Source organism: Anomaloglossus baeobatrachus (genome assembly GCF_048569485.1).
Source record: "Anomaloglossus baeobatrachus isolate aAnoBae1 chromosome 5 unlocalized genomic scaffold, aAnoBae1.hap1 SUPER_5_unloc_26, whole genome shotgun sequence".
Lineage (NCBI taxonomy): Eukaryota > Metazoa > Chordata > Amphibia > Anura > Aromobatidae > Anomaloglossus > Anomaloglossus baeobatrachus.
This window is the reverse complement of record NW_027441802.1, coordinates 4421-21703: the sequence shown is the minus strand read 5'-3', so window position 1 is coordinate 21703 and position 17283 is coordinate 4421. Positions and strand designations below refer to the sequence as shown.

Sequence of the window (17283 nt, the reverse complement as noted above, 5' to 3'; positions counted from 1 at the left end):
GGCGTGTGAGAGCGGCATTATTGATAAAAAATGATGGAGGGGCTCTCCACTAAATATCCAAAGGTGCCTACATTCTACCTATTACCTAAGATCCATAAAGATGCCCTTAATCCCCCGGGGCATCCTATTATGTCCAGCATAGACGGCTTGTGTGATCCAATTTGTAAAATTATTGATTATCATCTAAAATCTCTAGTAGAAACCTTGCTCTCTTATGTCCGTGACACGACGGACATCCTCAGGAGGATTGACGGCATCTTTATGGATCAGGATATGTTGATTGTAACAGCTGATGTGGAGAGCCTTTACACATGCATATCACATTCTGATGGTCTGAAGGCGGTCCGCCTTTTTCTTGAGATGGGCAGTCGTGATGGCAAATTGAACCTCTTCATCCTTGAGCTTCTCCACTTTGCACTTACGCACAATTTTTTTATTTTTAAAGATCTATTTTATCTGCAGCAGCATGGCACTGCCATGGGGGCGGCCTGTGCCCCTTCGTATGCCAACCTCTTCCTTGGCATGTGGGAGAGGTTGGTTTTTGGCGATGGGGGCATCAGTGCCAGCTCCCATGTGCAGTGCTGGCTCAGATATATTAATGATGTATTAGTTTTTTGGCAGGGCACGGTGGAGCAGCTTGATGCATTTATGGGTCAATTGAATGCTAATAATCTTAATATAAAACTGACATATAAAAATAGCAGCAGGTGCATTGACTTTTTGGACATCAACATCGAGGTGGATCCTTTGTCATTCATACAAACTAGTATGTATCGGAAATCCACCTCAGTCAATGCCCTGCTGCATGCATCCTCAGCCCATACCTTTGCCACCATACGCGCCATCCCGACCGGCCAATTCTTAAGGATTAGGCGGATCTGCTCCTCTGACCAGTCATTTGAAAAACAGGCCGCAGAACTCAAACGCCGTTTCCAGGATCGTGGATACAGCAATCGCTGCATTAAGAAGGGGTATTTACGTGCCAAAAGAACTCCACGCACACAATTCCTTCAATATAATTGTAAACAACAACAACCACATATTGACCCTCCTATTCGCTTTATAGGAACCTTTAACAACCAATGGCAGACGATGCGGGGCATCCTTGATAAACACTGGCCTGTTCTACGCACAGATCCAATTTTGGCAGACATACTCCCTTCAGGTTCCCTTATGACAGCTCGCCGTGCTAAGAATCTCCGTGACATCCTGGTAAGGAGTCATTATATTCCTCCGCTTTCCAATTAGTTTGGCACTCGCAGCCCGACACAGGGCTGTTTTCCCTGTGGGCGGTGTGTCGCATGTCCTAATATCCTCCGCGCCACGACTTTCTCATCATCGGACGACACACGGACAATGAATATACAACATCATATCACATGTGCTACCACGCATGTGATTTACTATGCTACCTGTCCATATTCTCTGGTATAAGTTGGTCTCACATCACGCGAATTGCGGGTGCGTACCAGAGAGCATGTACCGGATATCCGTGCTGCCTCCGATGTGATCGATGTCACTCTCCTGAAGACACTTCCTCAACATTTCAGGAGATTTCATGGATGTGATCAATCCGGCCTCAAGGTACGGGGTATTGATGTTGTTCATGGAGGCTCCAGGGGTGGTGACCTCAAGAAACGTTTAGCCCAAGTCGAGGCTCGTTGGATCACCATCCTTGGGACTTTAACACCTGGAGGCCTGAACGAAAACATCAGTTTTGTGTCTTTTTATAGGGTTTATCTGAGCTTTTCCAAGCATAATGTTCTTCTTATATCACTTGGTCATTTTTAATATACCATAATTGTTTTAATTTTGTTTTTATTACTCTACCGCTTATCAATTAATTCGTCTGTGGCGAATGTATTTCCCAGTGGTCTTCTTTTATGTATACTTATTCCTCTCTTGTTTATTTCTTTTTATTAGAACCGTCTTTGATGCAATACTAAATTTGTTTTCTGATCTTTGGACGTACCATATAAGATCCTGTTTTCCTATCACCCTACAAGTTTGTGCCGGCATCACTGAACATCAATGATATCTTCTGAATGGACGTTCCTGCTATTCTACGATCTTAATACCACACATTGATATACTCCTGACATATGTGTGTATTTGTTGTCATATTATTATTGTGTATGGTACAACAAACGATTATCTTGGAAATATATATATATATATATATATATATATATATATATATATATATATATATATATTGATCTATTTTTCTATTGGCCTTTTACTATATTTATATTTGAAGTATTTATACTCTATGACCAATGGTATACTTTTAAAACCGGATGTGTGAAAGCAGCCTTACCATGCCAGCAGCAGGTTCCCCCTCAAACAGTGCGTCATGACTACATATTTTGTTTCAATTTTTTTTTCTTCCTCCTCTAAAACATAGGTGCGTCTTATGGTCATAATAATACAGTAAGTTTAAAAAGAAAATGGTGTTTTCCCTGACCAATTCTTACTTGAGCAATTGATTTTAGGATAAAACCCTTTGACTCACGGTATAACATGAATCCTTCTCCCATGTGACTCATCTGACAACAGGACCTGATTAATGATAAAAACATTTGCCAAATTCTGAATGCAAGAATGTCTCCTTTACTGTGTGGGTTTTCTCATGGTCAACAAGAATTGTTTTACCAATTAAACATTTCAAATGTTCACAACATGAAAAAGGTTCCTTCCCTGTGCAGCTTCTTCAGATGTTTAACGAGCTCTGATTTCGTAAAATAACATTTTCCACACTCTGAACATAAAAATGGCTTCTCCTCTGTATGATATCTTTGATGACTAACAAGATTTGATTTCCGAGTAAAACAATTCCCACATTCTGAACATGAAAATGGCTTTTCCCCTGTATGAGATCTTTGATGATTAACAAGATCTGATTTCTGTATAAAACATTTCCCACACTCTGAACATGAAAATGGCTTCTCCCCTGTGTGAGATCTTTGATGCCTAACAAGAACTGTTTTCTGAATAAAACATTTCCCACATTCCAAGCATGAAAATGGCCTCTCCCCTGTATGAGATCTTTGATGGCTAACAAGAGCTGTTTCCTGAATAAAACATTTCCCACATTCCAAGCATGAAAATGGCCTCTCCCCTGTGTGAGATCTTTGATGCGAAACAAGTTGTGATTTCCGAATAAAACATTTCCCACATTCCAAGCATGAAAATGGCTTCTCCCCTGTATGAGATCTTTGATGCGAAACAAGAGCAGTTTTTTGAATAAAACATTTCCCACATTCCAAGCATGAAAATGGCTTCTCCCCTGTATGAGATCTTTGATGCCTAACAAGAGCTATTTTCTGAATAAAACATTTCCCACATTCCAAGCATGAAAATGGCTTCTCCCCTGTATGAGATCTTTGATGGCTAACAAGAGCTGTTTCCTGAATAAAACATTTCCCACATTCCAAGCATGAAAATGGCCTCTCCCCTGTGTGAGATCTTTGATGCGAAACAAGTTGTGATTTCCGAATAAAACATTTCCCACATTCCAAGCATGAAAATGGCTTCTCCCCTGTATGAGATCTTTGATGCGAAACAAGTGCAGTTTTTTGAATAAAACATTTCCCACATTCCAAGCATGAAAATGGCTTCTCCCCTGTATGAGATCTTTGATGCCTAACAAGAGCTATTTTCTGAATAAAACATTTCCCACATTCCAAGCATGAAAATGGCTTGTCCCCTGTATGAGATCTTTGATGCAAAACAAGAGCAGTTTTCTGAATAAAACATTTCCCACATTCCAAGCATGAAAACGGCTTGTCCCCTGTATGAGATCTTTGATGCAAAACAAGAGCAGTTTTCTGAATAAAACATTTCCCACATTGCAAGCATGAAAATGGCTTCTCCCCTGTATGAGATCTTTGATGCCTAACAAGAGCTGTTTTCTGAATAAAACATTTCCCACACTCTGAGCATGAAAATGGCTTCTCTCCTGTGTGAATTTTCTGATGTCTAACAAAGCTTGATTTCTGAATAAAACATTTCCCACATTCTGAACATGAAAATGGCTTCTCTCCTGTGGAAGCCGTTTCATGTTCCACATCCCTTCTGTAACTTTTATTTTGCTTACAATTCTGTTGGACTTGCTCGTCATATGTATCACGTGTGATATTTTCATCATGTGTTATAAATTCTGAAGATATTAGATTTCCATCTGAACTCCCAATACAGTCATCTGCTAAAAATAAAAAACACAATGTTATTATTTTTCTAATATTATCTTGAAAGTATATTTATTTTTTTAAACCATAAACATCAGAAATTAAATTAGGAAAAAAATGTATTCTGAATCTGTTGTCCAATTTCGACATCTAAAGGCCGCTTTACACACAACGATATTGCTAGCGATCTCGTTAGCGATGTGACACGCCCAGATCGCTGCTACGATTTGCCGAGATCGCTCATAGGTCGTTTTGTAGCGGTCACACGTACCCATCTCACAAACGACGCAACATCGTTCAGCAATATATTGTTTGACCAAGGAGGTCGTGTGGACACCGTCACACAGCATTCCTCCCAACGATTCCGGCAACGACAGAAGCGTATAATTGTCCATAGCAATCACCCTGGCGTGTAATTGGCAGGTTTATGATGGAAACACAGATTAAAACATACAGGAAACACAGATTAAGACAGACGAGACAAAAAGCAAACTCACAGAAATAAATAGGCAGCAACAAAAAGACAACAAGGGTTAACACCACAACAGTTCACAGTAATAATGCACAACAACCAATCGTAAGTCTGGATCACAACTCCTCACCAGACCAGTATAGGTAACCTATAGCTGGAATTAATGGAATAGCCCAGCCAGCTTATACAGGAGGGGAGAGAATGATACTGGCTTCCCGCAGCATTTGGTCAAATACACTAACTAGCAACCCAGCAGAGGTTAACTCTTGCTAGCCTGCCTAAATCTGTGGTTTGATGCCTGTGTCTCCCTGCGCTGCTCACAGACATAAGAGACGTTAGCAGGCAGAGTGTAGTTTCCACAGATCCTGACACCGCCTTGACAGTTGAATAACCTGCAAAATCTGTGACATTGATCCACAACAAAAAAAATTTTAAAGGGACAGTATCGCGTTTTTTTATTTTTGTATTAAAAATAGTGATTCTGAAATCAAGTATTTCTAATACAAAATGAAAATCGTAGCTTATTTACTTTTTCTGTTATTCTAATTTTACTGTATGCACTGGGGGCCATGTTGGATTTGCTGTGTGTGTAACGACAGTTACACACTCCTTTATGGCAGCCCCTGTGCATAGAGAATAGTGGTCGCTATCCGACCCTATGTTTAACATTACATTGGGCATATGCTGTGACCTGGACGCGCCCCCTGGGCTGTCCAGATCACAGCAGAGGGAGGAGTTCAGCGCCATCATCGTGGAGCTCACAGCGTATGCTGTTTGCTCCACTTCACCCCTGTCAACCGCCGGGATGTGTGAGTACAGGCCGCCTCCCCTCCCCTGCCCCCGTTACCGATGACACCGCCTCCCTCCGCTCTCCCCAGCCCCCGCTACTGCTACCGCTAGTGCCGCCCCTCGCCGTTCCCGTCTCCGCTGACACACCATCCCTTCGCTCTCCTCAGCCCCGGCTAGTGCCGCCCCTCCCCCTCGCTGTTACCGTCTCCGCTGACACCCCATCCCTTCGCTCTCCCCAGCCACCGCTCTGCTCGCCGCTGCTGTGTATGTGTGTGCCCGTGCCCCACTGCATGCGAGTACCGCCGCTGATGCTGTCTGCACGGCTGTGTATTATCCTCTCCTGTTTGATACTATCTGCTGAGCCGTGTATCTAATCCTCTCTTGGGTGATACACAGCTCAGCAGACAGCATCACCCAGGACAGGATTAGATACACGGCCGTGCACACAGCATCACCCAGGACAGGATTAGATGCACAGCTCAGCAGACAGCATCACCCAGGACAGGATTAGATACACAGCTCATCAGACAGTATCTAATCCTGTCCTGGGTGATGCTGTCTGATGAGCTGTGTATCTAATCCTAGCCTGTGTGATACTGTCTGCTGAGCCGTGTATCTAATCCTAGCCTGTGTGATACTGTCTGCTGAGCTGTGTATCTAATCCTCTCCTGGGTGATACAGTCTGCTGAGCTGTGTATCTAATCCTATCCTGGGTGATACTGTCTGCTGAGCTGTGTATCTAATCCTAGCCTGGGTGATACCGTCTGCTGAGCTGTGTATCTAATCCTAGCCTGGGTTATACTGTCTGCTGAGCTGTGTATCTAATCCTAGCCTGGGTGATACTGTCTGCTGAGCTGTGTATCTAATACTAGCCTGGGTGATACTGTCTGCTGAGCTGTGTATCTAATCCTAGCCTGGGTGATACCGTCTGCTGAGCTGTGTATCTAATCCTAGCCTGTGTGATACTGTCTGCTGAGCTGTGTATCTAATCCTCTCCTGGGTGATACTGTCTGCTGAGCTGTGTATCTAATCCTATCCTGGGTGATACTGTCTGCTGAGCTGTGTATCTAATCCTATCCTGGGTGATACTGTCTGCTGAGCTGTGTATCTAATCCTAGCCTGGGTGATACTCCTGCTGTCCTTGGTGACACTTTAGACATTTCTGGTCACCAACAAAATGGCTCTGCACTGTGTCCCTACATGTCATTCTCTGTTATCCTTTGTAAACACTCAGATTGGGAGGGGGAGGCGTGCCAGCCACCACACACAGGAGAGCAGACTCCGCCCACTTTACTACAAGCTGTAACGTGAGCTTTTTCCTACAGTGGGATTTCTGTAGGATTTCAGAAGCTGCTCCCCCTAGTGTTTAACAGTGGAAACAGTGGACAATATTAAACTTTTTAATTTTTTTTTTACATTTTGCTCAATTAAAAAAAGAAAATAATATTTAAACAAAACATTAAAATAATATTACTTTACATTTTTTCAGGTATTTAATTTTTTTTTTTTCTGATGATACATTCCCTTTAAAGAGATTTTTTTTCCAAGACGAAAATAAAATAAAGACAAATGGTGAAAATTTAACGGGGATGTCCAGGACTGTAACATTGATGGCCTATTCTTAGGCTTTGTAACGAAAGCATGTAGCAGGGTCTTGCGGTCTGTGCAGACAGACATTTGGGCTCCAATTCATCAAGACCGGCGATGTACACTGAAAATGACATTAGGGACTGGAGTACGATTTCTGGCATAGGGAGCGCCGCAAATTTTACGAATTAGAGAACCGGTGGCATCACACCCTTGTTCTGGCCAAGCTCTGCCCCTTTTGACATTTGACACACACACACACACACACACACACACACACACACACACACACACACACACACACACACACCAGCCTGTCTCCTCTTCTGCTTGAAACTCCTGCAATTGAGACATTTGGTCACATGACGTGATGTCAATAAGGTCCTTAAACAGTCCTATAATTGGCATATAAACACTAAGGCCACTAGGAAAATGGAAGCCCTCTGAAATTGCCCAGTTTACTCTCCCTTTCCCCTAATGCCAGTCCTGCATGCCAGCCTGTGTCCTGTTCAGTTCATTTAGACTCCTGCAATTAAAAGACCTTTGGTTACATCATGCCACATGACTTTGAAGTCATTGTGACGCCCTGACAAAATCAGGTTGTCACAGAGGACTGCATCCATCTTCCAGGTACAAGACTCCCTCCTCCTTGGCCTTCCAACACAAAACCCCACACACAGGTATCCAACACCAGCCATCAAACCCTAGTCACCCCCCCAAGACAATAGGGACACACCAGTGGGTGGGGCCAGGCAGATGGTGACGCCCACCTAGGGGTTCTGAGGTGTCAGGGGAGGGAAACACACAGAACAGTGCTAGACAGTTGAAGTGAGAGGATTGTGAAGTGGTGCTCAGGGTTTGGAGCCCCGGACTACTTAACCTGACTAGGTTAGGTGGCAGACGGCAGAGTTGGGCCACAGGCAATGGAGATCCGGTCGAGGGAGACCTTAAGTGGACCGGGGCAGGGTTGTAGCCCGCCGGTGCCGACAGCGGGAATCCGGTCCGGAGGCTGTGCACAGTCGGGGTCCCTGGACCCTGGAGCGAGGACAGCTTCAAGCACCTTTCTAATTAACAAGCAGGGGACAAGATTCCAAGTCTTGTCCCACCGACAGCCCAGATAGAGCGAGACGGAAGCCCAACAAGGGGGATAGGGCGTCTGCAAGTTCCTGTTAAGATCCCACGGGTCAGTTCTCGCGGGCCACAGCTCCCACAGAAAAGACACCGGGAGTGGACTTCCCCGTTTCATGCGGACTAGTCAACACACAAGACACAAACCAAAAGTGCAGGAGGAAGGGCCCCTGTTCTGTCAACCGATGTGCAGGACCCAAGCACACCCCTCCGGAGGCTACCGGTTATCGTCAGTTGGTTTACTATCTGGACACTGTGTGACTTTATTCAAACAGTGAGTACACTGGTATCATCCGGTCCAACCCCGCAGACTGTGCCCCATTACTCCATCCCACCAACACCTGGGCCCCGGGACAACACCTCCCCTACCCGTGGAGGAGATAATATCCTGCTGCCCCGCTCCATCAGCACCGAGCACCCCCATACCAAGGCAGCGGCGGTGTCACCAACAATCACTGCAACCCACGGGTGGCGTCACTGACAAACCTCCCCTGTATAATAACTACCCCCTTTTGATTTGCGGGTGACGGACGGCTGCGCCCGGGTCCGGCTGCCACTAGAGCCACATCAACCGCCCGGATCCAAGCGTCTCGAGCGCCCCCCCTCCTGCTGAAGGTCAATTCCCCGCCCGCAACAGCATCAAAGGTCCTTAAACAATCAACCTTAGATTACAACTGATGGGGTCCCTAAGAGACTGGGGTTTCTAAGAAATAGCGCAGTTTGACTCCTCTTGACGCTGGCCCTGACTGTAACTAGGTCATATTTTCAGGGAAACGGTATTCATGAACCCTCTGCAGGTCTTTGAGTTGCCATCATAACAACATAGAGAAGGCACTAGAAACAAACAGCAGAAGAAGCAGAAGCAAAGAAAATACAGCTGAAAAAACCCACAACAGAAAGTCTAAAAATGTAAACACAAAATTAGTGCAAAAAGTACATGAGTAGATATCTCTTACTGGATAGAGCTGGAGGAATCACATCCTGAGGAATATCGGGGTCTTCTTGTTTACAGTCCTGTGGGAGAAGAGGACGGGGACATCTCTCTGGTGTTGTCCTCTTACTGGATAGAACTGGAGGAGACACATACAGGGACTGAATTCATTCCTTACATACAGATAATTATAGGCTGTGTGTATTTAGTCCTGTCTATTACCTGGTGATGTGAGGGGCTGGGGATCCTCCATCATGACGTCACTGTACAGATCTTTGTGTCCTTCTAAATACTCCCACTCCTCCATGGAGAAATAGACGGTGACGTCCTGACACCTTATAGGAACCTGACACATACAATGATACCGTCACCCCCCGATCCCTTCATAGCGTTACTGTATAACGTCCCAGCATTCCCAGCAGTGTCACCTCTCCAGTCAGCAGCTCAATCATCTTGTAGGTGAGTTCTAGGATCTTCTGGTCATTGATGTCCTCATGTATCGGGGGGTGAGGTGGAGGCCCCGTGATTGGGCTCAGGGGTCTTCCCCATCCCTCAGACACAGGGTTCTGACAGCGCTCACTAGAGGTCTTCTTCACTACTGTGTAATCCTGGTTATGGAGAGACACAGTAATAAATCTCACTCCAGACATTTCCAGAGTCCTCACCTCTCCAGTTCTGTCCATCTGTTATTCCCATAGATAAGAATGATGTAATGTGACGCCATCAGAATCTCTCACCTCTCCAGTAAGCCGGAAGAGGATCTCTAGGGTGAGGTGTAATATCCTCTCCGCCATCTTGTCCCTGTCCATATCCATCCTTGATGGGTAAATCAGGAGAATTTTCTTATATAGAAGATCTCCACTGAGAGGATCCGATATTGTAGGGACCTGAATGGGGATAAGATGACGATGTAACATCAGAAAGAATCCTGTATAGTAGCATAATTACTGGAGACTTTATATCCGATCACTGGCCGCTGAAATAACACTAACATGTATGACATGAAGGAGAAGACAAGTCCTGGTCTGGTCCTGAGCACTAATTATAGAGAAGCAGCCAAGAGGCCTATGGTCAGAGGAAAAGCAGGAGAGATCCAGAGCTCAGGGGGAGAATCTGTCCACAGGACAACTATAAGTCATAACCTTTACAAATTTGGTCTTTATAGAATAATGGATATTTTTAAAAGCAAAAGAATAAGAATTGAAAATTTCTTCACAGACGCCTTCATCCAATTTACCTGAGATAGAGCTGTTTTATAAAGTAGCAGGGGCAAAAATGTGACCTGTAGATGTGTTTACCAGCTTTGCACATCCCCCAAGAGACTGGCAGCAGTACTTGCAGTGAAAGGTTTGTCCTGCAAAGTATTCCCTCAGGGGGCTGAATACTAATGCACATCACAATCTTCAGAGCTATATTTTTTAAAATGTTTAAAAATCCGTTTATAATTTCCTTTATACTTAACAAATATTTGCTACTTTGTGTTGTTATCACATAAAACCCCAATAAAATCCACTTGTTTGTGGCTGTAATGTAAAAAAAACATGGAAAAGTTCACCGGGCGTGAATAGTTTTTCAAGGAAAGGTATGTTTACCTTCAACCTAAAAAATGATGACATTTTGCCAGAAATATTTTGGTGCAAACTTGCTGCCATTTAGGAAGACAAGACTTTTTAGACTAAAAAGTCACAAGCAAAGGTCATAGGAAAAAAATACAAAGCGTTTCTATTGTGCGCAAAATTCATGATCCACTTGCAACATTCTGAAGAATTTGGAAAAAAAACAAAACATAAAATGATACGAGAAGACAAAAAAAAGCAGCATAGAAAAAAACAAACAAAAAAAAACCGAAACAATTGAGGAGTTGGATGTAAGTTTTGTGGTGCGGAGCCCGTTATACCGGCAGACGGTATGTGACCGGAGGCAGAAATATTCAGGGAAGGGAAAGATTTTACACTTTGTAGATAAATCCTCTCTTCCCGGGAGGTAACGGCCTCTAATGCCGGGATCACACGGCCGGATAAAGAATCATCACAGCTTCATCCAGAAAACTAGGACAAGTCTTTTCTAAAGGGGGCTTTACACGCTGCGACATCGGTAATGCGGAGTCGTTGGGGTCACGGAATTCGTGACGCACATCCGGCCGCATTAGCGATGCCGTTGCGTGTGACACCGATAAGCGATTTTGCATCGTTGCAAAAACGTGCAAAATCGCTAATCGGCGACATGGGGGTCCATTCTTAAAAATCGTTACTGCAGCAGTAACGAAGTTGTTCCTCGTTCCTGCGGCAGCACACATCGCTGCGTGTGACGCCGCAGGAACGAGGAAGCTCTCCTTACCTGCCTCCCGGCTGCTATGCGGAAGGAAGGAGGTGGGTGGGATGTTACGTCCCGCTCATCTCCGCCCCTCCGCTGCTATTGGGCGGCGGTTCAGTGACGCTTCAGTGACGTCGCTGTGATGCCGCATGGACCGCCCCCTTAGAAAGGAGGCGGTTCGCCGGTCACAGCGATGTCGCCGGACAGGTAAGTATGTGTGACGGCTCTGGGCGATGTTGTGCGGCACGGGCAGCGATTTGCCCGTGTCGTGCAACAGATGGGGGCGGGTACCCACACTAGCGATATCGGGACCGATATCGCAGTGTGTAAAGTAGCCTTTATTTGTCATCCATATACAATCCGGTATTTACAGCCGCTATTAATAATTTACAAGACCATTTACATCTTCCTCCATTACAGAACTGCAATGTACCCGTAACACAATGTCTGCTGTATGGCGGAGCTGGTGGGAATCTGATGGTTTGTGCAGACACAGACCTGAATGGACGAGTCTCCTCCGATGTACGGAAGGCACTAGAGGATGCTGGGATTATTCTCACACGCAGATTCTGTCAGAGAGAAAGAAAATCCCCATCTGCACTGCCACATCCAATAACAATGGTCTGAGGGCGAGACGTTGTGTTATTTTATGGACAGCACTGAAAATACAGTAGTGTGAACGAGGACTAAAAGGAACCAAAGCTCTTATCTCTCCTAATCCTGCCATCTCCACCGCTCTCATCAGGGTCGGATTGCGGTGTCTGGGGCCCAACAGGGGAATTGACTCTAGGGGCTCACCCTACAGCTAAATATAAACACCCATTAGTGTTATCCCTGTTATAGTGGAGCGCTGACTGTATACATGTGATGCCCTGGCAAAACCAGGAGTCACAGATTAGGCCCCCGCATAACACCATCCCTCACAGGGTTACAACGAAGTCAATTAAACTCCTAGTCACCCCCCCTTAGGGCCAGACAGACACACCAGTGGGCGGGACCAGGCGGTTAGGGCACGCCCACCTAGGGGTCTAGACAGCTCGGGGCGGGAAAAACAGTTAGTTTTAAGCCGGGACACAGAAGGTGTCAGTTAGTGAGGAGTCAAGTGAGCAGTTTAAGTTGACAGGTGCCAGGGTTGGAGCCCTGGTACGTTGGCTAGGTGGCAGACGGTCTCCGTCCGCAGGAGACGTGAAGACGGCAGCCGGAGATCCGAGGTGGACCGGAGAAGGGTTGAAGCCCGCCGGTGTAGACACCAGAGAGACCCGACCCCGAAACCGTGCACAGAGGGGGTACTCGTACCCTGAAGCCAGGACCGGAACTGATGGCATAAATAATTAACCGATTGAGGGCAGGATTACACGTACTGTCCCAGCCAAAGTCCCAAAATCAGACAACCACCCACAAAAAGGGAAAGGGCCACCGCCAGGGCCATAGAATCCCACGGGTCAGCGTCAGTGGGCACGGCTCCTCAGGTACACAGCCAACGGGGAGCGAACTCCCGTGTTCCAGACCGGGAAGTCCAAATCTACGGAAACACAGTGCAGAGGCGAAAGACGGCGACCACCAGTCCGGGTGGGGGACCAGAGTACAACCGGCCGCGGCAGCCGGCCACCGGCACCCTTGGTTTACTAAAATACTCATGTGGTTCAGTGACTGTGAGTAACAAACTGTCCCCTGATACGTTCGGGCGCGCAGCCCCCTGTCATCGCCATACCCTGCACAGAGACTCTGGGCCCCGGGGCAACCATCCCTACCCACGGATGGGTTAACATCCAGCTGCCACTACATCTCCCCCAGGTGCCCCACAACAGCAGCAGTGGTGTCCCACTTCACCACACACCATGGGTGGTGTCATGAACCGAGTACGGCCAAGCCTGTACAACTACGTCCCTCTTTTATTTGGCGTGTCCGTGTGGCGCCCCTGACCTGGTCAGGCACCACTGAGTACTGCACCCATGCTGGGGACAGTACAATACAGGTAATCCAGAAGGCTGACCGAGGTGTGACTACACAGGCGCATAGTGATCAGGTCTCACACATGTACCTTTGAGAGGACCCCTGGGGATCCCAGGAGGGGGAAAAGCCTTCACCTCCACTGGAATAGTGGAGGGGGCCAAAAGCCTCCATCTCCACTCAAGGGGTGTGGTAAGAGAGCCTGGTTGCTAGGTGGCGTAGGCAAGAACAGGAGAGGAGGGAACAGTGAGCCGGTTCAGTGTGCAGTTCAGGGGGAGCAGACGTCAGGAGCAGACCCCTGGGGCTGTTGCAGTCTAACAGCGCCCGCGCAGTGGCTACCGACGGGGGAGAACGGTCACCTAGGAGTGCTACCCGAAATCCATCTTCAGCTAAAGAGAGAGCACGGAGTGGGAAGTAAGGAGACTGCTAGGGAGTACCAGGCCCAAACGGGTAGTAGGTCCCAGTGCAGGGATAGATCCAACTTTCCTTGCCAAACCTGCTTGAGGGGGTACTTTACACCCCCAAGATCACACTACAAAGTCCGCAGCCACGTCGCCACAGTTAGGGCCCATAGTTCACAGGAGGCAAGCAGCTGGAGTGTCCTGGCCCAGGCTACAAGCAAACGGACAAACCGAAGGGGAGAGAGGCTTCAGCAACTTCCCTGGGTGACCCCCATAGGGACTAAAAGTCGGGGTTACCCCAAAACGCAAAGGGCTAAGGAAGGCGAGTCGGTAGTCACCCTCATCAGTCAGCCCGAAGGACACCTGGTTCCAGCATGGTTCATCCCAGCTACGCCCGGGTTACTCACCCTGCCATCAACTGTGAGTAAAACCCCTGAAAGACATCCTGCTTGTGTGGAGTTATTCTGCGCCTTGTAGTTCTACACGGGACCCTGGGGCTCGCCTCACTCTCAGGAGGCTACGACACCTGACTGCACCTACCATCAGCCCCAGGCACCCCTAACTTGCAGTGGCGGTCCCCACTGACCGCAATTCTGAGAGTGGCGTCACGACAATCAAATAGAAGATTTCCTACCTGTGACAAGATCCAGCCGAGTGGAGTCCCTGAAGGTAATGCACCGACACTGCACTTGTGGGGCTTCACATCCGCGTGACCCCTGGGTCCGGAGGATCCCTCGAGCCACGTAGCGGGTCCGGATCTGAGCAGCCAGGCTGCTACAGGCGTGGGGGCGGAAAATACACAGGCGGATCCTGCACATCTATATTGTGCACCATAACTGGGATGTACAATTACAGTAGTTTGCAGTCATGGGGTCTTTGGTGAAAATAAGTTATCACTGATCTACAGGTTCGGTTGGTGATAACTTATTGATCGGTGGAACCAGACCAGTGGAAACCGCACCGATCGGAAGATTGGGGAACTTTTTGCAGCGGCAGGTGGGGTGTGTGACCGCAGCTCCATTCATCCTCTGTGGGGTGGGATGTGTGACCGCAGCTCCATTCATCCTCTGTGGGGTGGGGTGTGTGACCGCAGCTCCATTCATCCTCTGTGGGGTGGGGTGTGTGACCGCAGCTCCATTCATCCTCTGTGGAGCAGCCAGATAATAACAAGCCCAGCGCTCGCAGCCACTGAGGGAATTAATGGATCAGGGGTCGAGTCGGACACGAGCTCCAGTGTAATGGGGGATAAAAGTTGCACGATCGGAGCAGGTCCCAGCAATCAGACCCCACTGATGAATAAGTTATCACTTATCCTTAGGCCACGTTCAGTGTTTGGTCAGTATCTTACATCACTATTTGTAGCCAAAACCAGCAGTGGGTAATAAATACAGAAGTGGTGCCCGTATTTCTATTACACTTTTCCTCTGATTTTACCGCTCCTGGTTTTGGCTTAAAAAACTGGGGTAAAAAACGCACTGAATACTCAGTGTGTGCACGTAGCCTTAGTAAAGGTGATTACTTGTTTTCACTGGAGTACCTCTGCATATGTGCTGCAGTGTAATAGTCACAGGACAGGGAGGGGTTAAATGTTTAAGTATTTAATTTCTATTGGAAATAATCTCCTCCTTATAGAGAGAAAAAGTGACCTCCATACACAACGCAACCAATAATTCCACATACAAGGGAGAAATACCGCCACACCGTGACCAGACCGTATATTACCACCAAACAGTGACCAAATACAGCCACATACAAGGGAGAAATACCACCACACTGGGACCAGACCGCAAAGTGACTGACTAATACCACATACAAGGGAGAAATACCGCGACACTATGACCAGATAACATACTACCAACACATAGTGATCAAAAGCAACCACATACCAGAGAGTAATACTACTACACCATAATTAGACTACATAGTAACCGAATATTACCACATACAAGGGAGAAATAGCGCAACACTTTAACCACACCACATATTCACCAAATAATACCGCACATGAGACAAATATCAGTACAACATGACCACAGAACATATTACTACCACACAAGGACATATAATACTACAATAATGATCAGGAATAAAAACTACAACACTAATAACACTAATATTATCATCAGTGCCATAATGCACAGGAATTCTGTATATAGTGTATAGGTAATGCAGTGCTCACCAGTGACATTATACACAGGAGATCTGTAAATAGTGTTAAGTATAGTGTGTGTGTGTGTGTGTGTGTGTGTATATATATATATATGTGTGTGTGTGTGTGTGTGTGTGTGTTCATGTAACACACTGACTTACCAGTGATGTCTCTAGCTGACTTTATTCATCTTCACATTTTCTCTTCATCCGGAGCTGACCGCCATCACTTCTTCCTGCCATGACGCGACTCTGCAGAAAATAACAGTCACCTATAGCTGATCACTCCCAGAGCACATTCCTCACTATTTCCCCAATTTCTACACTACATCAGACTCTTGTTCCCCCCAAGGAAGACAATATCCTCAAAATTAACCTATTTTTCACCAGTAATAATGTCCCCTTATTTGCCCCTACAGTAATTATGCCCCACGTGCCACCATAAACTAATAATGTATGTTTCTCATTCTGGCCCCTTTTATTTAATGTCTGGGGAAACAAGTGGAATCAGAAGGGGATGTTAATTGCTTCCTGCACAAGATATCCCCCACACACTGCTCCTCTCCAAAATAGCCCCACAAAGAGCCCCTTTCCAAAATGTCCCCCAAAAATTTGCTCTTTCTATAATATCTCCCCCATACTAAATTGCTGTATAAATCCCCCCCCCACTCCTCATTATACTACGCTGCCTTCCACAATCCTTGATGCCTCATAATGTCCCCCATTGCCCTATAATGTCCCAATTTGCTTCATAATGTCCTCCATTACCCTATAATGTCCCCCACTGCCCTATAATGTTCCAAACTGCCTTATAATGTCCCACACTGCCCTATAATGTCCCCCACTGCCCTATAATGTCCCCCACTGCCCTATTATGTCCCCCACTGCCCTATTATGTCCCCCACTGCCCTATTATGTCCCCCACTGCCCTATTATGTCCCCCACTGCCCTATTATGTCCCCCATTGCCCTATAATGTCCCAATTTCTTTCATAACATCCCCCACTGACCTATAATGCGCCAATTTGCTTCATAATGTCCTCCATTACCCTATAATGTCCCTCACTGCCCTATAATGTTCCACACTGCCTTATACTGTATCCCACTGCCCTATAATGTCCCCCACTGCCCTATAATGTCCCCCACTGCCCTATAATGTCCCCCACTGACCCATAATATGATCCATAAAGTCCCCAACCGCTTCTTTATGCCCCTTGTAAAATAACACCGTCCCTCCCCCACCCGCAGCCCCTCATGTAAAATTATTGTACATCTTCGGCTCCCCTGGAGCGCTTACCTGTGCCTGCACGTCCTCCTCTTCATCCCTGCAGCTGTGGCCCGGTGATGATGATGTCGGTGCAGGACTGAGGCGCGC

General features: G+C 46.7%; 1 protein-coding gene across 1 annotated transcript; it reads right to left on the bottom strand.

The window, feature by feature from the left end:
- Nucleotides 1-318: 318 nt before the first annotated feature.
- Nucleotides 319-9780, bottom strand: LOC142259096 (uncharacterized). Its single transcript, XM_075331612.1, has 5 exons — nucleotides 9526-9780; nucleotides 9320-9443; nucleotides 9123-9236; nucleotides 3735-4207; nucleotides 319-417 (listed from the first exon to the last, which is right to left on the bottom strand). The coding sequence occupies exons 1-5, from the start codon at nucleotides 9778-9780 to the stop codon at nucleotides 319-321; spliced, it is 1065 nt and encodes a 354-aa protein (XP_075187727.1).
- Nucleotides 9781-17283: the final 7503 nt, after the last annotated feature.